Here is a 26,306-nt window from a genome sequence, read left to right as displayed (position 1 = left end):
CCAAAGCGAAGTCCAGCCAAGTCCAGAGTGTCCAGCTGGTAGAAGTTGAAGTGGTATGTGATCTGATCTTGTCCCACGACGAATCTAGGGACCCACCCACAGGTGAGCCCTTAAATACCCTTTGGAGAGAATTGGGACGATTCAGGGGTCCCTCCCAGGGGAGGGGCCGGACAGTGGGGAGGATACTCCCATGTCCTCTGTCCATTTTCGTGCCAGAGCGGGAGCCAACAGTTCCCTGAACTGGTTTGAACTGGAGTATGCAAGGAGGGCACCAAATGTGCCCTTCAAGCAGTCTCAGTGGTGCTGGCAAGCGCTCCCACCCTGCCCTAAATACACTAAACCTTGTCCGGGAGATGGTCACACCTCCCTGTGACAGGATATCTATTGTTCTGCCTTTCCCGGCTCGAGCTTAGCTCAGCAGCAGGAGGGCAGAAACAGGTCTCTGGTCAGCCGCAGCCCAAGCATACTGTCTGGTCTGGAAGACTGGTACCGGGAGCACTGAGTGCCTCCCAGAGGAGCTTTACAGTGCATGGAATCATACCTCCCACACTGTCCAACATGTTTGATACCAAACATGACAGGGTTTGTTACAGCAGTTTAGAGATGGTCTTCGCATAATGATGCATGGCCACTCTATTTCGTAATGGCTGATGCACTTACAACCCAGGAGAATTGACTAGGGGTACCCTCACACTTAGAACCGAGCACCCTGCCTTCAGGATTGAAAGACCTGCCTTAGGGGGAACTTATATGTTTTAAGTGTAGTGACCTCAGATATAAGGAAACTTGCATCTGTCGTAAGTGATGCTATCACCAGCTTAGACAGGCTGGAAAGGCAGGCCTGGAGTCACAATTTGAGTGTCTCTCCTGGGTGGCATGATACACGCTTCAGCCCCACTTTGACTTCGCCTGGAACTGAGACTGCATCAAGGAAGACTCCTGCTGCGCCTGGTCTCGCTGTTCTGCAAGTCTTCTCCGTCGTCTGTGTCTGTGCTTCTTTCAGGATCTTCAACATACCGGAGGGCATCAAGGACACCCAAAGTAATCTCCCTTAGAGTGAAGGAGTCACTCCCCTGCATTTACAGGCACCATAACAAAGCTGACCGACTTGTTGCTCTCGACGTGCCACAGACTTCAAAAGGCTCAGCAACACAGGTGGTGGTTCTGCAACTCCTTCTAGGCCTGACCTGTCCTATCAGGAAGTTTGAGGCCAGTGTCTCACGTCGGGACTGAATCCCTGTGCACCGTGTCAACTTACCGTTGCCAAGGCTTGTTGGCTCTGTACTCCAGAGATCTTCGAGCTACAAAAAGCTCCAGCCTTCAGCATCTCTTCCTGACAAGATGTTAGTCCTCACCACATCCTCTGCACCGTGGGCCTTCATCTATGGTTATCTGCTCGAGATCTTCTTGCGACTCCTGTACCTTTGGCCTGTGGGTCCTCTCAAGGGTCTTCTTTTGCTTCAGTGGACTCCACTACTTGCTCAGAGCCTGCTCTGACTCTCCTGCACTTGGTGAGTCCCTTAGACCTTGCTGGTCCCAACGTTGCTTCTTCATCTTTTACCATGTCCGTTGCTGCTGCCATGACTTGTGGGTGTTCCCGCCGGACACCGACCCCCTGGTTCTCGACTTCCGACATGGGACATCTTGTGCATGGCTCCTCATCTTTCTCGTATAAAGAACAATGGTTCCCTTGGGTAGAAACAATGCGTATTGTAGTTAGCCGTAGTTACTTCAGCATAGCATATAATACATTTCTGAAAGCAAAAACATTTCTTGAACAAAAGGGCAAGAGGAACAAGAACACAGAGAAAGGATTTTCATTGATTTATGTATCAGAATTGATAACATTCAATAAACAGAAACACATCACTTCCAAATTCATACAGTGATACAAAATAGTGAGATAGTGGTGCTCAGTGGTGATATAAATACATAGTGCAGTGAGGTGAGGGTGGGAGGATGTGGTTTGTTTTTGAAAGGCCAGATTCAAAATGCAGTAACAAGTAAGTTAACCCCTTCGCTGCGGCGGGAATTCCGCCGCAGCGCTGGGGGGTGTGGGGGGGGCAGCGCGGTGGCGCTGTGCTCATGACGGAGCCACTCCGTCATGAGCCACGGTTGAGCTGTGCTCATGACGGAGTGGTTCCGTCATGACTCCGCCCAGTTGCATTGTCCCCCTGCACAGGTGGGGAAACAGCGCCGCGTGGGCGGAGCGGCCGCCAACGGTCGCGGCATGACGGAACCGCTCCGTCATGAGCACACGGCAACCGTGGCTCATGACGGAGCGGTTCCGTCATGAGCGGGGAAGGGGTTAAACAAATTAAATAGTTGGTAACAAAAACAAACCACATCCTTCCACCCTCCCCTCACTGCACTATGTATTTATATCACCACTGTGTTCTTGTTCCTCTTTCCTCTTTCCCCTTTTCTTCAAGAAATGTTTTTGCTTTCAGAAATGTATTATATGTTATGCTGAAGTAACTACGGCTAACTACAATACGCATTGTTTCTACCCAAGGGAACCATTGTTCTTTATACGTTAAATACCCAGGTTCCTAGAGACACATCTTTCTCAGCATCGCCTAATCCTCACAGCTGCAGCAACAAGGTCACCGTCATCACTCCTGCATCTTCTGTCATCAGTGGGCATTGCTCTTCCGTGCCTCCTGGTCACCTCCAAGTGGTATAGACTCTGCTTGCAGGTTCTTCTAGTGAAGAATCTACCCTTGGATTCCACCGGACTCTTCCACAGTCTTTGCAGCGGCATCTTTACTGAGGTCCTCCATTGTAGTCTATGGCGGTTTCTTACGTCACTTCATACCTATGCACCCAGCTTCCCTAGTGTAGGTATCCTGGTTCCTGGGGTATCCACGGGTGGGGTGACTCTCCAAAACCTTATGTCTTCCACAGGGTTTATTCACGGTCCACTTAAAAGGGTCCTTCTTCTCCAAAACTGCAACCAAGACTTTCCTATTGAGTTGTATTGAGTATGCTGATGTGTTTCCACTCGGCACATAGCCTTTGTGGGGTTCCTGAGTACTTACCTTGGGTGGTTCCTTGTGTGCCCAACTCCTCTGAGTCTCCTGGTCCAAGTCACGACTTTGGTCGCAGTTTGCATTCCACTTTCTTAGTATATGGCTAAGTATATAGCTATGTGTATTGTGCTTAGTTACCTCTTGGGTAGGAGATATACTAATGTGTTAGTGTGTGTTGTGTAATACATAGACGTATTTTTATAACTACACTGTGTGGTTCTTTTTCGTTTAACCTACAGATTAGATATGGTAAAACAAGCTGCTTAACACCCCTTCTGGACTAAGCCTGAAGGCTGCTCTCAACAGCTACCACTTAGAGAGGTTTATATGGATGTCTAAGGCCACTAAAATCACCATAACGGTTGTCTGGATTAGTGCAAGGTGCTTCACTAAAATAACTGTGCACCATAATACTAAGCCAGGCTCCTACACAAGTCTAATAGTTAAACGCGCAAACAAATTTATTGGTCAATTAATTACAATATGGCAGCATAGATTTGTCTCAGGGAAAGACACAACTGAACAAACCAATACAGTGGTAGCATTCAAATATTGGGTAGAACCCACCAAACAATTATCTTAATTTCTTCAGTTGCTGAAAATGGTTTGATCGAGTAGAGTGGCTCTGGCCTACACTAAGAATATATAAATTCCGTCTCTCTGCTATTAAATGGATTAATGTAGCATACATGGACCTGCAGGCAGTGGTAACAAATAATGGGCTGAGACTTTAGGAAATGTATCAAGATGTAAACTTAAAGGGAACATACAAATAATATTGGTTGGCACTTCTTTAGCAATCACACCCATTGTGTTAATTAACAAAAACACGCTGGGATATGGCTCACACCCACATATACACCATTAAAAAGCACTCACTACTCGACGTTAAAGACTCAAGTTAAACGTCTATTTATTAAGTGGGAGCATCATCATCTTACCTTTATTGGATGGCTAAGCATGATTAAAATGATTGTACTCTGTAAATTACTGTATTTGTTCAGCAATTTGCCCACATACTTACAAAAGTCTTATTTCAATACACTAGATTCAACAGTGTCAACATTTACTGCAGCTATCATTGACAAGAGGAGGTTGGGCCGTTCCTAAGTTTCATTATTGGGCTAGTTTGGCTAAAAGAATGGCTAAATTAGTACAGGTAATATCAAAGGAATTTTCACACATAAATATCTATTTTTCAATTGCACCTTCATGCTATTTATTTTGTTTTCCTCATTCTCAATGTCACCCTGGACATGTTACAATCAAGAGCATATTGGCATATGCACAGACTTGGCAACAGATCTATAAGTATTTTTAAATACCTGCTTGTACATGGTTACCATCCGATATGAAATATTCCATTATTGAAGGAAGCAGTTAGAATTTGCGATGAGTCAGTATGGGCAAATACCAATCTAAAATGTTTACATCAATTATACTTACATGGGACATTGAAACGTTCTGACAAAATAGTAAAGGAATGTAATGCTCCATGTTTTTTTTTTAAATATCTACAGATGAGGACATGTCTTAATGATTCCAATCTCACCACTTTAATGGCAGCTAGTGAGACCAAAAGAGCCAAATGTTTTTGGTCTACAGTTAACCACATTAGGAATTACAACGTTAACAAGTCTCCCCTTAGCTCACATATTTCAGCTGATCTTTGGGTATCCCATTTTTCCAAAGTTTACAGCTCCCATAGTAGCTTCCATCTTAATAAAGTTCAGTTCGTAGGAGATGCTTCTATTGCCAACCTTACGTTTGGCCTAGAAGAAGTTATCACCGCTCTTAAGGAAAGTCCTGGCAATAAACCCGGGTCCCTAAGCTATCCCTATTGAACTATTCAAGTGCAACTATGATTTTTTGACTCCTGTGCTTGCAAAGTTTTATAACTGTCTAAAAGTGATTGCCTGCGACTCATCTTTAATTGTATCAATCTTTTTAAAAAAGGGAGCACAGAGATCCTTGTTGTTACCAGCCAATATCACTCATCGACTCCTCCGCCAAAATATTGGGAAGAGTGATCTATAATCGTATTAGATTTTGGGCTAACAGCAACAACATACTGAGCTTTGGCCAGTATGGTTTTAGAGAGGGCTTGAGTACAGTGGATCAGTATCTGAACCTTCATCCTATCATCCGTAAGTATGTGGTATAGGAAAGTTCCCATTTTTGAATGGTTACCCCCCACTTTTTGCCCAACACGATGTGCTTTGACTTGGTGTGTCCTGTGTCCTTGCCAATCAGGTTTCCAGGGCCTGTGAGCTTTCCCAAAGCTGTACCTTTGTACCCATAATTGGCACATCGCTGGCCACAGGTTAGCCCCTTGTAAAAGGTACCAAGGGCATTGTGACAAGGGAAGACCTCAACGGGCTCCAGAAACTATTGTGCCACCCTTACAAACCCTGTACCTTAACACCCACACACTGCCATTGCAGGCTGCGCATTTTGGTGCAGAGAAAAGTGGAGTCGACATGGCACAGTGTGTGCCATGCCACCAACCCACTGCCTGGGGCCTAGGTAAGTCACCTCTCTAGCAGGGTGCGCTAGCACCCAGGTGAGGGTACAGTGGCATAAGCCCTGTACCCCTACAGTGTCGAAGTCCATTCTTGAACATTGTAAGTATAGTAAAGCCATAAAGAGTATATGGTCTGGGAGTTGGTCATTATGAATTCCACAGATCCATAATAGCTTTACTAAATCCCAGGAAGTTTGGTAGCAAACCTCTCAGCACATTACTCCCACACTGATGCCAGTGTGAGATTTAATGTAAAATGCACACAGAGGCCATCTTAGAGATCCCGACAGAAAAACAACTTGCCCTGGTGTGGTTCCTGAATGGCTGCTCATCCTTTGCCACCACCAGACGGGTTTCTGGACCCCAAGGTAGAGAGCCTCCACTCTCTGGGTACAGAAACAAAGCCCTACCTGGGCAGAGGTGTCATGCCTCCTCCCTCAGGATGGGCGGGGTCCACGAAAGGGGAAGCTTCAGAGGGCTGCCGCCTTTGTAAGCCATCCATGCCTTTTGCTGCCCCCAGCAACTGACCCCCATTTTAGGCTGGAGAATTGGGGAGAAAACCGAGCTAGGAGAAGAGGTGTGCCCACCTTTACCGACCCCCAACCCTCAGGTGGGGGAGGCGAGGTGAAGCACACATCTCAGTCCTCTCCATCTTGGAGGGGAGAGGACCCAACTAATTAGGAAGAGGCTCATGCCCCCCTACCACAAGAGGGTGGCATAATAGGGAGTGTACTTACCCAAGGAAGGGACCCATTGGTCCTGACCTGCACACCCATGTAACGCCCCAAGATTTTGTATTTAGGGGTGACCCTGAACCTTGCCTCCTCAGATTCATGGAAGACAGAAGGACGGAAGAGCTTTACTGATCTAGGAAGAAGAGGACACCTACGGCTTTGGCCTGTACCCACTTCAACCAGCCTACAAGGAGAACCCCAGCGAGTCCAGCAGCGAGCAACCCCCAGAGCCCGAAGGGCCTGCCCTGCAATCATCTAACAGACTGTCTCCCGTGCGTACCGGATTTGCTCAAGAAAGTCTCACCTACGGAATCTGGATCCAGGCGGCTCCACGATTTTGCACCACTCTGCACCACAGCCTGAGTGGCCCATCACCAGGAGACGGACTCCCCAAGGATCCTGACCTGGGATCTTGTGATCCTCAACCTCCCTCAAGCTTCAAGACTACACCTGCAGACTAAACGTGAAGGGTCGCCCGACCGTGACCGGAGCTGGTAAGAAGACCCGATGCCAAAAGAAACCCCTGTATCCGACACCCTTGGCCGGCTCAACCAAAAGTAGCAAGGCATCCCCCAAGAGCCCAACTTACCTCTCCAGCCGGTGGTCGCCTTCAGGAAGTCTCCCTGCCCAAGACTGCAGCCTCCTTGCCGAAATCGGAGGTCTCCATTGGAATCCACAGGGTCCACTACGTCTCCTTGGCAAACAGCACTCGGCCGCCCTTGTGGTGCAGCTCCTGTGCTGCTTGTTGGCCCCTGCAGTGCTGACCTTAACCCCAGGAGTTTTGCTCCCACACCTGAGGGGCCTGCTTTAAGCAGCCCCTGACCGAAACACACCCTTAGCCCCATTGGCAAATGTTGGGCCCCTGCACTCTGCACCCAGCCACTCCAGTGCAGCTGGTGGTGCAACTTGAGTGCCTACCTAGATCTTGGGGAACCTTGGTCCTAACTTGCAACACTCCCACTCGCAAGTCGTTTACTTACTTGTGAAACCGATAACCATTTTTCTCTTAAAGGGACTAATGTAATACATTTTTATTCCTAAAATTTTGTTGAGTTGAACTTTTGTATGAAAAGAAAGTAACTTTGCATTAAATCAAGCAAAGTCTTACTTACCCTGTATTGTAAGATCCACGGTGCGGTACCCTAGCATACCACCCCAAGTAGTCGATGTAATCCAAAAGAAATCGAAAAGTACTCCAAAAGTAATTACTGTGTAATTTAAACTGTTTTTGAACTCAATACAAACCTCTAACGATTGCAAATTCAACCGCAACTGCATTTCCTTGTAAAGTCTTGCATTTGAGAGTATATTTCACTTACCTGTGCCAAGTCCTGCTTGGTTCTAAAATAAAACCTAAGTATACCTTATTTAGACTTACCCAATTGGTCTGGATTCAGTCTCTGAGTGTGTGCCATCAACCTTGGGTGATTACAATAAATGCTTAACACACCCTCTGGATAAGCCTAACTGCTCGCCCACACTACCAGAAAAAGAGCTGTTAGTACTTACGGAATTTAGCTTCTGCTATACCTCTGGGGACTCCCTGGAATCTGTGCACACTATACCTCACTTTGGTATAGTATATACAGAGCCAGCTTCATTCATGTGGTCGCCAGGCACTGCCCATTGTACCCTGGCTTTATAGGCCTGTCTAGCGCATTTGACTGTGTTAAAAGGTCCAAGCTATGGTCCATAATACTTGTCCTGGGTCTGGATGCTACCTTGGCTCTTTCTTTTGCATTTTTTTCACCTGAACCTATCTGCTAGATTTAGACATGGGCAAAATGGGATGTGCACTGAGCCCTCTGAACGCCATAGGGGGTATGGCAGTGGAGCAACCTTACACTTATTCTCGATATTGACAATTTCGATGTCCATCCGTTAGAGAGTGGACAGGATGAATCACAGATTGGTAGGCAGCTGGTGTCTGCTCTACTCTACGCTGCCCTTCTAGCTCGCACACCCAGATGCCTTTCATGCTTGATATTGTCCTTTTCTTCCATTATGACATGTTTGGATATGGGCATTAACTATTTTAAGTCCCAATTGATGGTGTGTGGTGCTAAGAGCAGTAATATGAGACCCATTTACTATAATTAAAACACACTGTCGGCAGTATCCAGCTTTCCATACCGGGGATTTGCTTTGACCATAAGGGCTCCAGGTGTACCACTATAGCTGCTAGCGGTCTCGAATTTACGCCTTCTGTGGGCACTTTTAGTAACTTAGTTCCATAGGTTGGAGGTGAACCTATTACACCATTTGTCAAAAATTGTCAAACGCAATGTGTTTCCCTTTACATGCTACAGCATAGACGTCTAGGGATATGCACCTGCCCCCTTCCTGCAAATTGAAGAGAACTGCTTTTGCCATAGATTGTTGCCTCCTGTCCGCCCACACTTGGCGTGCCATGAGGAATACATATAAAAATAAGTTACTTACCTTTAATTACAGTATCCAGTATTGGTATCTTTCATAGATTCACATGCCTGAATCATTCCCCGTCGCCGAGATGGGAGTCCCGCGGTAAAATACAAAAGTAGTGCCATAAGTAATAAATAGGGCAAAGGCTATATCTTAGTAGCCTATCTACATCCTTATATGAAAAGGACTAAAAGTCAGCTCCAACCAATCAGCTATCGGCAGCTATCGGCACCCTCTAGAACACTCCCAACAGAAGCAGTTCTCCTCAGATTTTCCAAGCACAAGTGGTAAGTAAGTAAATATCCCTAAAATCATTGAGAACTGGTTCCACGGGGAGGAGGGTAATTGCATGTGAATCTATGAAAGATACCAATACTGGATAACTGTAGTTACAGGTAAGTAACTTGTTTTCTTATCCAGTATTGGGGTATCTTTCATAGACTCACATGCCTGAATCAGAATAGCAAGCAGTTTCCCAATTGTACTGTTGTTTGCGGATGGTGAGAGACCTGTAGTTTAAAACTCCCAATATACATCCACAATCTTGAAACATTGGAATGACAAAGCATAAAAGCAATAATCATACAGTGAATATCATCATAAGAAACGTATAAGCTGATAAACATAGGAGCATGAACACTGTAAGCAATGCAACAGTAAAGAAAGCTATTAAAAGACAAGCATTAAAGAAATAAGAATCTGACCTTAGTGAAAGAGATGACTTAACACAGCTTGTCCAACCGCTGCATCCTCCTATTGTGCAGATTGGAGGAAGCAATGTGTTGTGAACGTGTGGACATTCTTCCATGTCGCAGCACGGCATATCTTGTCCAATGTAACTCCAGCGAACAAAGCTGTGGATGCAGTGACAGTTCTGGTGGAGTGCGCCTTAGCTTTCAACTTGAGAGGTTTGTTGGCTTTTTCGTGGCAGAATTGAATGGCAGATACGAACCATCTGGCTATTGTGGCTTTGTAAGAGCTGTTCCCCGTTTTCCTTGACCGTAGGTCACGAACAGTTGGTCCGTCTTTCTAATATCCTTAGTCCTTTGAAGATAAAACTTCAACCCCCTTTTTACATCCAATGAATGTAATGTCCTTTCAGCTGGACTGGATGGATTTGGGAAGAAAGTTTGTAGCATTACCGGTTCGTTCAAGTGAAATTGCGTGGGAACTTTTGGAATGAACTTGGGATTCGTCTGCAGAATTACATGGTTCGGAGTAAAACTCAAGAATGACAGGTTGTTTAAATGGAATTGTGAAGGAACCTTAGGGATGAATCTGAGATTCGATTTGTCTAGAGGATAACCATTTATTTAAAAAAAGAAGAAAATGATGTTTTATCGTTAACACTTGAATTTCACTAACCCTCCTGTCTGATGTTTGGGCGAGTAGAAGAGCCACTTTACTTGCCATGTATTAGATGTCAGCCCTATAGATTCGTTCTAAGGGTTGCTTCATAAATTGCAACAGGACTATATTTAAGTGCCACTCAGGAGGTGAAGCCTTAACAGATGGATAAATGCGAAACAAGCCTTTCATGAATTGCTGTACAATTCTGGTAGAACAAAGAGACAGACGTTTAGGGGAGTGTCTATATCAAGAGATAGCTGCTAGATGAATTCTAGTTGAAGAATATACTAGTCCTGGTTTTGCGAAGGTATGGTAAGATTTGCTCTGAAGCAGAGATACATGGATGCACGTTGTTTTGATGGTACCAGAGACAGCATTGCTTACATCTCAGTCTGTAAGTCTTGTAGGTGCCATCCGCACAAGACCTGACAATAATGTCTTTATACTCCTGTGTAATAGTCAAATCCTTAAATTGAAAGAATTCAGGAGCCATGCATTAAATTAGTGGGGGCTATTGAGATGAGAAAACCCTGCTCCGCTTTTCTGTTGCTGAGAACCTTATGTATTAAAGGTAACAGGGGAAAAATTAAACAGAGATCCTAAACTATGTGTCGAAAAGTTTTCCTTCATGATCCTGGATGTGGATGACAAGTTGCATAGAATTGGCATTTGAGGGTTTCGTTTGTTGCAAAGAAATCTAGAGCCAGTTTGTCCCAGAACGATTTGGTGCCGACCGATCAAACTTTATTCGTGGAGGCCACTTCATTGCATACTGGTGGTATTGCCCGTGCAAACTAACACCGAAGACTCTGCTATCATTGTCAGGATAACTTGGAGACAGAGTTGGATGGATTTGAGCTGCAGGCGATTGATGTGCATGCTCCTTAGGAGCAGAGACCATTTTCCTCCAATTTGTAAGGTCTATAGATGACTACCCCAGCTCTCCAGGGTGGCATCTATAGTCATTACGAAGTGAGGAATTTAGGGTAAAAACATGAGGCCCTCTAATAGGTGGGAGATCTGGGACCACCAATCTGAGGTTTTCATCATACATGTGCAAAGATCACCAGGCCCCTGAACAATTTTTTAGATTGCATCTATTGTTTCGTAGCTGTACCTGTAAGAGTCTAATTTCCAGGTGCGCAAGAAGGGATCATGTTGATAGCTGAGGACATGATGTCCAGAAGCTAATTGAGCCAATGCACTGATTGCTTTTTTTTTTTTTTCGAGCCAGTTCCTACAACTTTAATTGCTTGGCTTAGGATAGAAAGTCTTTTGTCTTGGACAGTATCAAGTGTTGCGGCCTAGGAACAGAATCTTCTGGAATGAATGAGTTGATGATCTTAGATAATTCACAAGGGGACCTAGTTTGTGAAACAACTTTAAGCAAGCTTCTGTGGCTGTGGACAATTCAAAAGTCTTTGGTACTTAAATCAACCAGTTGCCGAGGTAGGGGAATACCTGATGACCCTTCGTCCTGAAAGAAACTGCCACAGGGCTATGCAGTAGGTAAAATGCAGGAAGTTGAACTGAAGCCAAATGTGAGGGCTTTAATGCGTGAGAGGAAAGTGGAAGTATGAATCCTCTAAATTCAGAGCTGTCATGTGGTGTCGGAGAGGGTGACTACGTAACAGTATTGCTTTCAGAAATAATTGTTTATTTCCAGAGGTCTACGATGGATAGCCAATCCTTTATTTTCATGTCTATGAAGAAGAAACAAGACTAGAAGCCTGTTTGCTTAAAATGTACTCCTTTCTCTGTGGAACCTCCGGGTAGCGTAGCCATCACTCCTTTTCGAAGCAGATGAGGGGGGGAGGGGGGCACCCTCCTTTTGGTGGAGTAGATGACACAATTTTGGAACGTTTTCTTCCAGAGTATGGCGTAAGAAGCACTAGAAAGTTGTCACTAAAGGTAAGCTAGCCTAAAGGCTACTGATAGCGTCATTAAGTCCGATACCTTTGGCATCATTCTTTCACAAGTGCCTCAAAAGGGGGTTTCTTCTGAAATTGAATGTGACAAAAAATATTGCGGTGTCAGAGTCATCCATGACTTCTTGCAAGGTGTCATCAACGTGCTTGCCAAACAAAACATCGCAATGGTATGGTAAAAATATTAGATATATTTGCACCTCAGGTTCTATATTCAGTGGTCTCGTACCAACATTGGCTTCTAAGGACCACTGGCCCTGCCAGTTGTGAATTACCTATTGAGGCTATATCTATAGCGCAATATATATTTACTGATGAGGAGGTTTCAACCCCTGCAGAATTATATTACCTACTGGCAGTCGCCAGTAGGTAGTTATAGTTAGGACCTATTTTCCATAGGAAATCCGCAACATTCTATTTGGAATAACGTTAGCGCCGATTGACGAATCTTCGCTAAATTTTCAAACCTTTTGGCCAGCTCCAGTCCGCTCCTATCCTGAAAATTTCACGGTGATTCGTCAAGCGGGGGCCGAGAAAAAAGGGGAGTCCCAAAACGCATTTTCCCCATGCATTTTCCCATAGGACCTGTTGACGCAGCTACAGCCAGAACTGCTGAACGGAATTACACCAAATTTGGCAAAAAGGTAGTCCTCAGTTCAGACTCGTGCCTTTTGCTTAAATGGTGTAAATCCGTTGAGTAGTTCCTGAGAAAATTAGAGTTAAAAAGATAGATATATCTGGGCGGAGCCTAACCACACATCTCATCGTGAGATCTGATTGGCTGTCAGTACTTCATCCAAGAAGTCTTGGCAGCCATCTTGGGACCAATATACATGATAGCACCTCATTAAAAAGCATTGCAGTTAATAGAAGGTTTTAAGACTTTAGTTACATTATAAATCATTTGTTGATGGTACCATACTCATTTTAGGAATTGTGGTGTGTTCTAAGGTAATTTTACCATCTGAAAAAGCCTTCGGCTGTGATATCATGAATCATGTTTGAGAGAAAACTATTTTCTCATGCTTTTCCCACAGAGGTTTGGAAGGTGATCTATAGGCTAAACTGAGAGCATATTTTCAGTAAATTCACATTATCTTTCTCAGTCATGTGAGAATGAAGTCTGACATTCTCAGTAAAACATGTACATCCAACAAGGGCAGAGACTGTCAGTTGATTCCTTTGTGTTCTACTGCAGCTTCCCAGAGTGTCCTAAAGAACAACTAGAGCGCTTACTGTCTTACTTATGACAAAAAAATGGCACACCTGAAGCCATCTTGATTGGAATAAACTGGTAACACTTAAAACATTTAATTTAAAAAGGAACACAATGAGGGGGTTTATTTTCCCATAGAAATTATGATTAGTGCTGAAGAAAGAAAAATTAGGGCACATTTTGAGTGACTTCTCAAATCGTCTTCTATTTCATTAAAAAATTCTGATATGCAGACTGAAACATGCACTTTAAATACCAGCAGCAGACTTCCGTGGTGAGCAGTAGCTTTACTACAGTGATCTAATGAGCAACTAGAGTGCTAACATTCAGAATGTATGGCAAATGTGTGACATATCTGAATACCTTCTTGATGGAGTCAAAGTAAAAAACTGAAAGCATTTCCCACTGAGGAGACTGCAGTAAATGAGGAAATTAGGAAACTTCATAACAAATAAATCTCCCAAGATGGCCACCAGAGACAAAAGAGCCCAAATGCAGCACAAATATCACCCACATGTAGCCCAATGACAGAAGTGTGCAGAACACTTAGTTTTTGTGTATTTGCAGTTTTATATAGTGCAGACTTGTCAGGTATTGGAGTGCTTTACATGAGCATTGTTTACATCACACAAGATCAAATTCATTTTGGTTGTAGACATGGGGAGATTAAGTGATTTGACCAGAATCACAGAATGTTGAGCTGAAGCAGAAACTCCAACCTGGTTCCCCAGTTGCAAAGTCTGCAACTCTGGAAGTAACACCACATCCTCTCCCTTAGGTGCAACATTTAATCAAGTGGTCCACTGGATAAAAAAACATAAAGATTACAAATAATTTAAAAGTTCTATGTCGCTATTTGAAAATTCAGAAAATATGTCCTCATTTTAGTTTTTTAGAGCACTAACCATAATTTTGATGCAAATAAGACCCTCTCATATATGTAATTTCTAAATGAAATGCTCTAGGTATTACAGTTTTGATTACATCAAGATGACGTCTGGCGTTCCACACTTTTGTAATAAATATAGAATGTTAGCAATCTAGTTGTTCATTGGGATACTGTTGAGAGGCAGAGGCCAGGGGCACGGACTCTGAAAATTGAAGGCAGGTAGGAGAGTGCAGAGGCAACAATTTCACCACACTGGGCAGGCAGGAAGGGCAGTGGCAGCACAACAGACTATGGAGGGCAGTGGAAAGGGGGACAGGGGCAACAAACCAACAATACAGGACTGGCAAGAGAGGCTGTGGCAATATAATAGGCCGTTGTGGGCAGAAGGAAGAGGCAGTGGTAGTACAAACATACATGCCAACAGACCCATTTCAGCCAGGAAACATCCAGTGTTTTAAGCTCAAATGGGCTTTATTTGATCTGTCTCCTGTCTACAATCTCCTCTTTTTCAATGCAACTCAAAGGGGGAAATCAATACCCCAGTTTTTTCCAAAATCTCCCTCTTACCAAGTTCAAAATGTTCACAAGTATGGTACATTGGATCATGATAGGCAGGAGGAATTGGGGGAGGGACATGAAGAGGTACACCAAACTGACACTAGAGGGCAGGCATCAGGGTTTGCAGCAGCAAAATACACCACACAGGGCATGCGGGACGGGAGTGCAGCACAACAATCCATAGAAAGCAATAGGGAGGGGACAGGACCATGCACATGGACAACAGAGATCAGAGGGCAAAGAGGCAATGGTAGCTAGCTGACCATAATGGACAGACAGGAGAGAAAGCTGCAGCATAACAGACCATAAAGGGCAGGAGGGACGGATCAGGGGCATTACAATGGAACAGACAAGCCAGGAGGGAGGGAATAGGGGTCTGCACATGGAAACAGAGGGCTGGGGGCAAGGGGGCAGGGCAGGAGCAGCAAGATGACCATGGAGGTCAGGCAGGATGGGCACTAGAAACAAGACACACCATGGAGAGCAACAATGAGACTATGATGGCATACACACAGACCATGGAGGGAAGGTGGGAGGGGGTCAGGGGCAGCTAGCTGACCACACAGGGAAGGTGGGAGGGGCCATGGCAGCACAGAAGACCATGCATGGCAAGCGGGAGGGTTAGTGGCAGCACAATGGCTATGATGGGCAAGAAGGAGGGTGCAGGGGCATGCACAAAGGACCATGGAGGATAGAAGGGAGGGTCAGGACCTGGGCACAGACAAGAGAGTTCAGGGGAAGGGGCCTCACAACAGACCGCGCAGGGCAGGCAGGAGGAGCAGTTGCAGCACAACAGACCAGGGAGGGCAGAAGGGTGTGGCAGTAAAATGGACCATGGAGGACAGGAGGAAGGGGATAGGGGCATGGCATGTGGACAGGAAGGGTGGAGGTGGCAGGGACAGGTTACAGTCATCTGACAATGCTAGGCAGGTGGGAGGGGAGTGGCAGCTCAACAGAACACTGAGTAGATAGGAGTGGCAGGTCCATGGAACATGGTGGGCAAAAAGGATGGGGCATGGGCATGCACAAAGACATCGGAGGGCAGGGGGAAGGAGAATAGGGGCAGCAAGCTAAGCACAGAGGCTAAGCAGGAGGTCAATGATGGGCCATAGAATTGGGCAATGGAGGGCAGGAGGAGTGGACTGGTACATCATGCTAAATGGAGGGCAGTGGCAGCACATCAGACCATGCATGGCAGGAGGGAGGAGGCTAGTCCATGGATTCAGACAACAGAGGATAGGGAGGAGGTGGATGGGGCAGCAAGCTAACTGTTCAGAGAAGGTGGGTATTAGGAAGTTTATTGTTTTTAAAATGTGTGTCTGTGCGGACTACTTAAAATATGAACAAGTATGCAGCATAATCTCACTTTTATTCAGGAAGAAGAGGACGTTTGTGACTGTGACTCTGGGCTCACTTGGCAGAAACACCCCCTGACCCTCCACCCCCCCATCGCAAAATGTAATACCCGTGAAAAGGGTAGGTGGACGCAGTGTTATATAGAACATAGTCCTGAGAGCACGATTGAAAATGAAAACTAGATATAGTATATGGTATAAACTATGCACCAAAAAGTGTGATATAAGATGAACCGGGGAGTGAAATATAATATGCAATACAATGTGCGCAATGACAGTTTCAGTGGAGAGCGTGAGATAGCACAGGCACTAGCGCGTGCTATGCGATATGCGCCTTGGAGTGTAATATGCACAGGGCAGTGTTGTGTAACCTAACTAGTCTCTAAAGTTGTAATATAAAATATGTGCTGGGGAGTGTAACGTTGCATATGCACTATGACAAAGATATGGATCCCAGATTGTAATATGTATGGCATAGCGCTGTGCGTTATAACATAGGCATCGAGGAAGGCACGTTAGATGGGGCAATATAACCTGTGCGAAGGCAAGTGTGGCATGACATATTCACGGGGTGGTGTTACAGTGCGCATGGGCTAGAGAGTGTCATAGCATATGCACCAGCTCGTGGAATACAACACAGAGGTGTGTGGCACTCGGCGGGCACTGGTGGGTGTAACACAGCATTGGGCTCAGCCAGGAGCACGCTGTGACTCTCAAGTGAGGTTCGTCTCCTTTCCAGAGAGTAAAATAAAAAGTATTACACATCCGGCAGTGGATGTGTGTTTTATAAACCGTGAGGGGGGATTCTTGCATAGTTTGGTCGAATTTTTGTCGAATCCCCTTTGAATGGCTTGGTGTGCGTGTGTATTAAATGTGCCCGTCAATAGCTACTCATGTTTCTATAAATAAACAACAAGGGTATCTACTTGGAGAGTACCCACCGGCAGGGGCGCCGGGATTAGGCACGGTAGGGTGTCAGACACGTCAGAGGTTCACTAGCGGTGTAAATACATTCCACGTGGATTCATTATATGCATATTCGCCTTTTAATGAATATCACGCAAATCGTCATGGTGATGGGTACATACGGTTTGTCCAGCATGTCCTAGGTGTTTCTATAAATATATATATTTTTTAAAATAATAAAAAACAAAGGCCGGCCCCGGGGGATGGGGTCCCCAGGGCCATAAGTGGCCTGAGGAGGGGGGCAACGCAGCCCCCCTCCTAAAGATTGAGGCCTTGGGAGGGCCAAATGTTTTTAAAAAAAAAAAAAAAAAATAAGGGTGCAGGCCCTGGGGGATGGGGTCCCCAGGGCCAATAAATTAGAAAAAGAAGGGGGGCCACACAGCCCTCCTTCTTAAAAAAATAAAATAAATAAAAGACCTGCAACACGCCGGAGGCCACGCCCCCTCCTTGAAGCACTCTGCAAATGCGCCCCCTGGCCAGTTGTAAGTTGGGGAACTAATTCCCCTTCAATACTGAGGGTCCCTGAGGGCCAACTAGCCCAACGGGTATCTCCAGTATGCGCCAGGGAGCTACGTTGCAGACAGGTGTTCTGAGGCCATGCCCCTTTTTACACCTCTATGCAACACAGCTCTGTGGCGCTTACTGGAGGTACCTAGTGGGCTAGTTTGACCCTAGGGACCCTTAGGATTCAAGGGGACTTAATCTCTCAACTTAGAACGGCCACAGGGCGCGTTTACACAGTGGGGAATGGAGGGGACGAGGCCTGAGGTGATGTGTGCAAACACGCCCTGTAGCGCGTTTTAAGTTGGGGAAATAATTCCCTTTCAATCCTGAGGGACCCTGGAGGCCAACTAGCCCACCAGGTGCTTCCAGTAAGCGCCACTGCTCTGCGTTGCAGAGAGGTGGTGCAGGCCGTACCCGTTTTTACACCTCTCTGCAATGGCGATTACTGGACGTACCTAGTTGGCTATTTTGCCCCTAGGGACCCTCAGGATTATATATATATATAGTTTTCCACCATGCTCCGTCCAAAATACAAATCAACTCCGGGATTATTCGAAAAGAGTTATTCAATTTGCATTAAGCCAAGAAAATACACCCTACGCGTGTCGGCGAAAACCGCCTTGCTCACGGGTAATTTCGCATTGAAACACATCAAACATATAAACAAACATAGAAGGTTACGTACAGTGTAACGTGCAAAGACATCAACTACCGTCCCAAAGAAAACGTCGGCCATCTTATAATGGTTTAAAACAATAACATTGGTTGTCACTACCACCATTAGTACCCACAACAATTCATATATATAACTAAATCAATAAAAAGGTTGTCTTTGTACCACAGCCATAATTTCACATGGCTGCGGTATTGCTCTTGTGCCCTGGCCACCTGCCACTCCCAGCAACCCATGAAAAGGTTGGCATAACTGAGAGCAAAACAGGTGCCCATGGCATTTAGGAGAATAGACCACCCCTATTCTGCTTTTTGTGTATAGTGTTTAACTGTGACATTTGGAAATTTTGAATATTATCGTAGCTATCAATTCTTGCAGTCTTTTCCTTTTCCGTTTGCCTTGCATGCTATGTTTATAGCAGAATACGGTGAAATTTGTGTAATGAGCAATGATCTTTTGAATAGTCTCCTATGTGATATTTCTGTAGAATTTTAACAGTTTTAATTCGCGTACACATGAGTTATGTATATGTTCCAAGAGTGTGGTTGGCCTCTAGATCATTTTTATTCACCCCTTCCCCTCTTTTTTCTACTTAGGTGGTGTTACAATTGGAGGAGACACTTTCAAAATGTCTACCATTTGTAGTACGTGAGAGAGAAGATTGAACCAATGCCCACTTGGGCGAAGTCATGAATCGGGCTTGCTTTAGAGACTAGTGAATTCTGTATCTAAGAATTGTGCAAAGTTATTGGTGCCCACTGGGGCATTGTATGAACTATGTTTTTGAGTCATATAGATTAAACAGATTCATTAACCCACTTGGGATTTTAAACTTACATGTTTATTTTCAGTGTTTAAAATACCAAATTAAGTAAGCCTGGCTAAATGAAGGATGAACACGTGCACAGATGATTTGATTTAATTCTTTATGATTATTTACCTTTGTGTTCGCTATCCGATGAAATATAAGTTATTTTTAGGAGGGTTGAAATAAACTAGCTATCGTGCAGCACATTGACGGCTTTTCTCATTATGACGGGCGGGATCATGAAAGTTAAATGTCAGTCAAATAATGTTGAGCCCGCATGAACGGAGTTTATAGAAACAACATTGTGATTATAAAAATGTTTTTGAGTAAATTGGGCCATTGCTGCACGATTTAGTTATAAATATGAATTGTTGTGGGTGCTAATGGTGGTAGTGACAACCAATGTGATTGTTTTAAACCATTATAAGATGTCCGATGTTTTCTTTGGGACGGTAGTCCACTGTTGATGTCTTTGCACATTTTTTTCTTGGCTTAATGCAAATTGAATAAATCTTTTCGAATAATCCCGGAGTTGGTGTGTATTTTGGACGGAGTGCATGCGTGCATTTTTTGCATGGTGGAAAACTTTATAGATTACTGGGCGACCTCGGACCCTGAGGTGCACTGCTGCTTTCAGTGTTCCGGTGCTTCTGAGGAGGTGAAAAGTATATATATATATATATGTATATGTATGTATAAATATATATATATATATATATATATATATATATATATATACACACATACATAACCTACTGGCGATCGCCAGTAGGTAGTTATAGTTAGGACCTATTTTCAATAGGAAATCTGCAACATTCTATTCCCAATAAGTCTGGCGCCGGTTGACGAATCTTTGCGAAATTTTCCAAACATTTGGCCAGCTCCGGTCCGCTCCTATCCTGAGCGGTGATTCGTCAAGGAGGACCAGACTTATTGGGAATAGAATGTTACGGATTTCCTATGGAAAAAATATATATATATATCAACAAAGAGTCCCGTAGTGACTTCAACCTTTCGCAAGGAACACACGGGCACAGACCACAGCAGTGGGTGAAATCCAGAATTTATTTACAAGCCAAGAATGGTCCACATGACGCGTTTCGGTCGCCAACCTGCGACCTTGATCACATAGACACGCTACATGCAAGTAGCAACTTAAATAGGCAGGTAAGTAAAATGTGTTGCAATGTGTAGTAAAACGTAAAAGAGTGATGGTGCTTTACGGTAATATAATAATATATACAACAGTGACAGTGCAAACTGATGCTTTACTGTAATTTTATGACAGTTTTGAGGCAGTGACTCTCTAAATTACTGATTTACGGGGAGGAGCCAAGATGGCGACCGGAGCAGAGGATGGGCATACTATCCTGATGCCCATCCTCGCCGATTCTCGAGGCGCGACGTGTGCGAAGACGCGCTGACCGCGCTGTCGCTTTCCCGGAGTCTCAGCCCGCCCGGATGCCCGAGTTCTGGGTGCTTTTGTCCTCTGCACTGAAACCCGGCGCCATTCTGGCCTTTGCCGGCCCCCTGGAAGCTCCGCAGTCACCGGACCAGCTAGCGCTAACCGGGGCCCCGCGGTCCCGATCTCACCCCGCACCACAGATCGTTGCCGGATGAGCCCGGGGAGGGCCGGCTGGACACCTTCTGCACCCTGTGCCTGAAGGGCTGGAGCTGTGGGGTGGGCCCCGGTGCGGCGGGTCTCCTGCCCCGCTCTGAGGGCCGCGCTGTGAGAGGCTGCTGCCCTCTTCACCTATTGCCTAGCCGGCGGCGAAGGGTAACCTGCGGGAAGAGAAGCGACTGTCGGCCTTTCCTGTTGCGGCGTAGACCTGAGGGGAATTGACTCCTTGCCGCGACCCCCCCCCCCCCGGGCCATTGCAACGTACAGCGGCGAAACATGGTGTTGAGTGCTTGCTCGCGGCTGGGGGGTGATACTCCGGTCTCGCCCGCCGCCCACTTCGCCCTCCCTCTTCCGGACACCAGATCCGCAGTGCCGTCCCGGATCGCTGCCGATGTGGGGGCCCAGCTTCCGCTGACATGCGGTTCCGTTCTGGCTGTCCTGCGGGACTTTCAACTACAGATGTGCGCTGGCCTGCAGGCGCTGAGTGAGCGGTTTGACCCCATACTGTCGGCTGCGGGTCGTGAGCGCTCTGTTTGTCATCCACAGGGCGTGGGTCTCCCGGTGCTTTTGTCCTCTTGCGGGGACGCAACGGCGGTGTATGATTGTGCTACACTGGTGCCTTCATCTGGCGTTCCCGGCACCCGGGGTCTACCGCTCTCCACCTCAACTGCGGATACTTTGTCCCCCTGGTCATGGCTGCCTGCTTCATTGTTGCCTGCCTCACCGCATCCGCAAGAATATCCTGCTGAGCGATACCTAACGGCTTCGAGGAACCGTCCGCGGTGGCCTACTGCTTCCTTGTTGTGGATCTCCTGTACTTCACTTGCCAGGTTTGGATGTTATGTGGTGCAAAGAGGGACCTCAATCGATGGTCGGCGGCCATTTCGTGATCCTACTTCACCATCCTCTCACAAGCGGCCATCTTGTCTTTGTCTGCTCGGGACACGGGGCCTTCATGTAGGGGCTGGTTTAATCCCAAGCCCGCGATCGGGCCAGGGCTAGACTGACTTCTATCGCCATGGTTCATGGACGGGCTGGCCTGGGACTGGAACTGTATGTATGTTTTGTGCGCGCTCGTCGCGACTTGTGTCCCTTTGCTTAAACAGTGGTGCCATGGTATCTTCGCATGCCGTTTTTTGGCGTAGTGGGCTCTCAGTGTGTGGAGGCCATAACTGGCTGATGGTTTGGGGCGCTCTGGTGTCCCGTGGGCTCCTCCCCGCCTTCTTTTCTGTTTTCTTCATTTCTTTACTCTATTCCTACTTTCTCTCTTCTCTATATTTCGGGTTCCTTGGGCGACAGGCACTATGCTGGGGGGGGGGTAGGCCGTAGCCTCCGCATTGGTGTAGGGTGGGGGGGGTAATACTCTCTGTTCTTAATTAGTTCTATGGGCCTTTCTTCTTCTATGTCTCTGCGCTCTACTTTCTCCGATTCGGGGTCCGGGTGTGGGGTGGATCGAGTGGGGGCGACCTTGGAGGGGTGCATACTTGCTCATGTGACTATCCTGTTATATCTCTGCACCGCCTCACTGCTTGAGATTTTACTTCCATTGATGTTTTTACTGATGTTGCTGCTCTCCCGTGTGGTGAAGCTATTTTGCGGACTCGAATCTCCTTTGTTCTTATCCTTCACTGACTTTTTTTCTTTGATAAAATTATCTAAAAAACTTAAAATTAACCTTCACCGCTCCTTCCCCGGGTGTCAAAGCTATTTCCAGTATGTGACTCCTAACTCGCTGTTAATCCTGACAGTTGACGCACGGGGGCTGTAATGTGGGTATTAGTGCTTCACTGTAACGTGGCCGGCCTGACGGTTGTAGGCCCGTATTTGTTCTTTTAAGATGCACGAATAAAGGTTTTAAAAAAAAAAAAAAAAAAAAAATTACTGATTTACCGTGATGCGAGGAGTAGTAAACCAAAGGCTGGCTGCTTCTTGGCCCTTAGAAATGGTAGAGTTTATGTGGTAAGGTCCCTGGATATAGAGGAGAACAGACTCACTGTAACAGCAGATAGAGGTGAGAGCAGACTTACAGAGACAGCGTGGTGCAGACAAGAAAACGAAATAGTGAAAGGTAGGATATGATAGAAAAAAAAGAAGATAATGATGCAAATCGCACACTCAATAAATGCATAATGCTGGGAGCTCCTGGTTGGCAGTGCACTGATACAGCCCACAGTGGTAACTAGCAAAGCCCCAATAGCCGCGTAATATGTAACCATAAAGGCTAGCGTAATTTGAACACAATGGTGTCGGCACCCCAGGCAAACTCAGTGATATTGACTGCTATGAGCGAAGAAAGAAAAAGTATAAGGTAGCAGGTAGAATGAAGTAACCAAAATGAAAGTTGCAGCACGATATTCTAGGTCTCTGAATAAATACCGCATAGTGAAATGTGAGCCAAGATGAAAGGCTGTGTTGGAACAAAACGAAGGGTGTCATTATGGGGTAGTATAAATACTATGCAGCCAGGACGTGCCTCATCGATTACCGTAAGAGAATTGTACGGGAAATAAAGGGGCAACATATGCAGATGGAAAGGACTACAGCAGAGCAAGTACATAGAAAAAGATAACTAGAGACATTTCAAAGATAATTGTACAAGTCTTCACTACTATTTAATCCGTAAGGAACCTTGGTGTCGAGCTCAAGGATGTACCGACTTTGAAGTTGTCTCAATTTCTTTTCTCGGTTACCTCCGCGTCTAAGGGTTGGCAGATTGTCTATCACAGAGTACTGTAGGTGATCAAGATTGTTGTTGTGTGTCTCTGAAATGTCTAGCCACAGGATAGTTAGGGTCGCTATTAACAATCGCTCTGAGATGTTGTAAAATCCTAACATGTACTTGGAACTTTGTACTTCCTACGTACATGAGATTGCAGCTACATCGGAGGATGTAGACAGCTAAGTCAGTTCTACAAGTGTACTTATGTTGTAAAATGATAGGCTTATTGCAAAATTTGGCAGTGACTTCGGTAGTGTTAACGCCAAATTTGCAGGCTCTACATGAATTACACTTGTGGAAGCCCTTAACGTCGGAGAGCCAGTTAGATTTAATCCTGACCTCTGGGCTACTCTTGACAAGAGCATCTCTCATAGAGAATGCTTTGCGATATGTGACAGTAGGTCTGTTGGCAATCATAGGACCCAGAACTGGATCAGTTTGGACAATGCACCAATGTCGGTTAACGATGGCCTTAATTGCTCATTCCTCTCTGCTGTATGTGATAATTAAACGTGTATCTACAGTGCCCTTAACGTCATCATCAGTATTGATATCAATGCTGTCTGGATCAGTCCTGAGGTTGGGAGCTAAGAGTGTGATTCTAGGTATTGCATTGGCCCTGGTTCTAGCTTTGTGGAGTGAAGCTGGGCTGTAGCCCCTAGCTACAAAGCGAGCGTGAGTCTCATCCTGATAGAACCTAAGGTCAGATTCTGTACTGCAGATTCTCCTCAAACGGAGCATCTCCCCATAAGGTATGTTAGCTATGAGATGTTTGGGGTGATAGCTAGTGGCATGGAGTGTGGAGTTGCCTGCAGTTGTCTTTCGGTGAAGTTTAGAATGCATTTCACCATTCTCAATGTACACAGTAACATCAAGGAAATCTATTGCTCTTTCGCTGATATTGGCATTGAATTCTAGGTTAACGGTGTTACAGTTAATGGATTTGACAAATTCTTGGGCACTGTCAATGGTACCATTCCATACAACAAAAACGTCATCAATGTAGCGGAGCGAACTGATAATACTAGTTCTCCATGCTTCCTTGTGGTCGACCATGAGTACCTGTTCCTCCCACCAACCTACGTGCAAACATGCATAGCTGGGAGAGAAACAGGCACCCATGGCAACACCACGCATTTCCTGGTACACAGTTCTGTCAAACTAAAAATAATTATTGGTCAGGCACCATTCGATCATGAACAATAGTAGAGCATTGTGACAATGGTGTGTGATGGGGAGTCCCTGCAAAAAATATTCACATGCCTTGAGTCCATCACAGTGGTTGATACTTGTGTACAGGGACGTGATGTCCATAGATATTAAGAGGAAGTTGTCAGACCGCTGTATGCCCATGATTTTGTTGAGAAAGTCACTCGCATCGCGCAGGTATGAAGGCAATGTTATCACAAAGTCTTGTAAAAAGAAATCTACATATCTGGACATGTTCTCACAAAAGCTATTACATGCGGAAATGATGGGGCGCCCGGGTGTGGGTGGGGTGCCTTTGTGGACTTTCTGTAGAAAGTAAAGAACAGGCATTGTTGGAGTCTCCAGTGGAGAAAAGAGAATTCATCTTTACTGAGCAGCCCCTCCATCTTGTAGCTGTGGAGTTTCTTTTTAAGTGTGGCTCTGCTTTTGTTGTATTCCAATAAAGTAGTCTCTTTGTAGCATGTGATGTCACTGAGGTGTCTTTGTGCTTCATTGAGGTACTGTTGTTTTGGCCATAAGACAATATTACCTCCTTTGTTGGATTTATTCACGACTATTTGGTTGTTGTTACGCAGCTTTTTGATGAGGCTAAATAAGTGTCTATTCCGACTGTTAGAACTTCTGTGTCTGCTTTTGTGATATAGTTCTTTCCGGTCTTCAATGACGACATAGTTGAAAGTATCAATCGCGTCCTTTGACATCATAGGTGTAAATGTAGAAGGGGGCTTGAATGGACTGGTTATCATGACAGCAGTGTTTATTCCTTCATCACGCAGGAGCTGGGTGGTAGTAACAGGAGAATGCACAGATTCCAATTCACTCATAGTTCTGATAGTAGCAATGTCAGAGACAACGAGGTTGCTGCAAGTGTTAGTTGTGCCAGGCGTAATAGTGGTTAGAGAAGTGTTGGTGTGTTTGGTCTTAAAGAATTTGATCAACTTGAGTTTTCTTATGAATTTGTAGATATCTACATGTGTCTTGCTGTAGTTGAAACTACTTTCCACACAGTATGTAAGACCCAAAGAGAGGAGCTGAGTCTCTGCTTTCGTGAGAGCAGTGTTGGACAAGTTAATGACTGCATTAGCATTCTCCTTCATTATCGCCGCCAGTTGTTCTGTCTCCTGTTGCTGTTTGGCCTTGGATCTTTTTTGTTTACTCCTTTCACGCCTTCTTCTGTTTTGCCGGTATCTTGTTTCTTTTGCGGTCGCGGGCGCAGTGTTTGGCGCCGATCCAGTCTTAAAAAATCAAGCTCTTCCGCTAAAGAGAAATTATTGGCAGTTGTTTGTCCGTTAGTTGGTGGTTCACGTCCATCCTCTGAGTCAGTGCCACTACCCATTGCAGAGCTCAGATCGGACAAAGATGAGGCATCTGGCATCACGTTACTGGCTTGTGCCTCGTGCCCGGATGTAGTGGGTTTGTTGATCCATAGGCGTTTTGCAGTGTCGAATTTACGCGCAAAAGTGAAGATTTGCCCGGTCTCATAATCTGATTTGTCCCAGGCAAACGTAAACGCTTTTCTTGTTTTGATAATTTCTTCTGGTTTCTTTAGTCTTGCGGTAATTTCGTCGCGTCCCTTAGTGATGAGGTCTTGGTGATTGGATTTGTCAAGTTCGCTATTTATTCTCTCTATTTCTTTCATTGTAGCAAGCCGATCACTTTCTGCGTACTTGATTAAGATGATAATCAATCTCATTGAAGAATTCAGGTTACTCTCAGCCCACTCTTTCAACATGAGTGGGTTAGGATTTTCAAAGCTCGGGGCAAGCATGATTCTTAGCCCACGGGGTACTCGTCCA

At 45.5% G+C, this 26,306-nt stretch overlaps 2 protein-coding genes across 3 annotated transcripts in view; one reads left to right on the top strand and one right to left on the bottom strand.

The window, feature by feature from the left end:
- Positions 1-19,480, top strand: part of CTSW (cathepsin W) — a 1,394,816-nt gene extending 1,375,336 nt beyond the window's left edge. For both annotated transcript variants that reach the window (XM_085625446.1, XM_085625448.1), the window contains exon 11: positions 18,750-19,480. In XM_085625446.1, coding sequence (XP_085481572.1) covers positions 18,750-18,818 — 69 coding nt within the window. In that variant the 3' untranslated portion in view covers positions 18,819-19,480. The remainder of the gene's footprint in view (positions 1-18,749) is intronic.
- The window catches only part of BBS1 (Bardet-Biedl syndrome 1), an 843,521-nt gene that overhangs the window by 386,677 nt on the left and 430,538 nt on the right, over positions 1-26,306 (bottom strand). The gene's annotated exons all lie outside the window — the stretch shown is intronic.

This window comes from Triturus cristatus, chromosome 9, assembly GCF_964204655.1.
Source record: "Triturus cristatus chromosome 9, aTriCri1.1, whole genome shotgun sequence".
Lineage (NCBI taxonomy): Eukaryota > Metazoa > Chordata > Amphibia > Caudata > Salamandridae > Triturus > Triturus cristatus.
The sequence above is the reverse complement of the archived record's forward strand: the minus strand, read 5'-3'. Positions and strand labels throughout refer to the sequence as shown.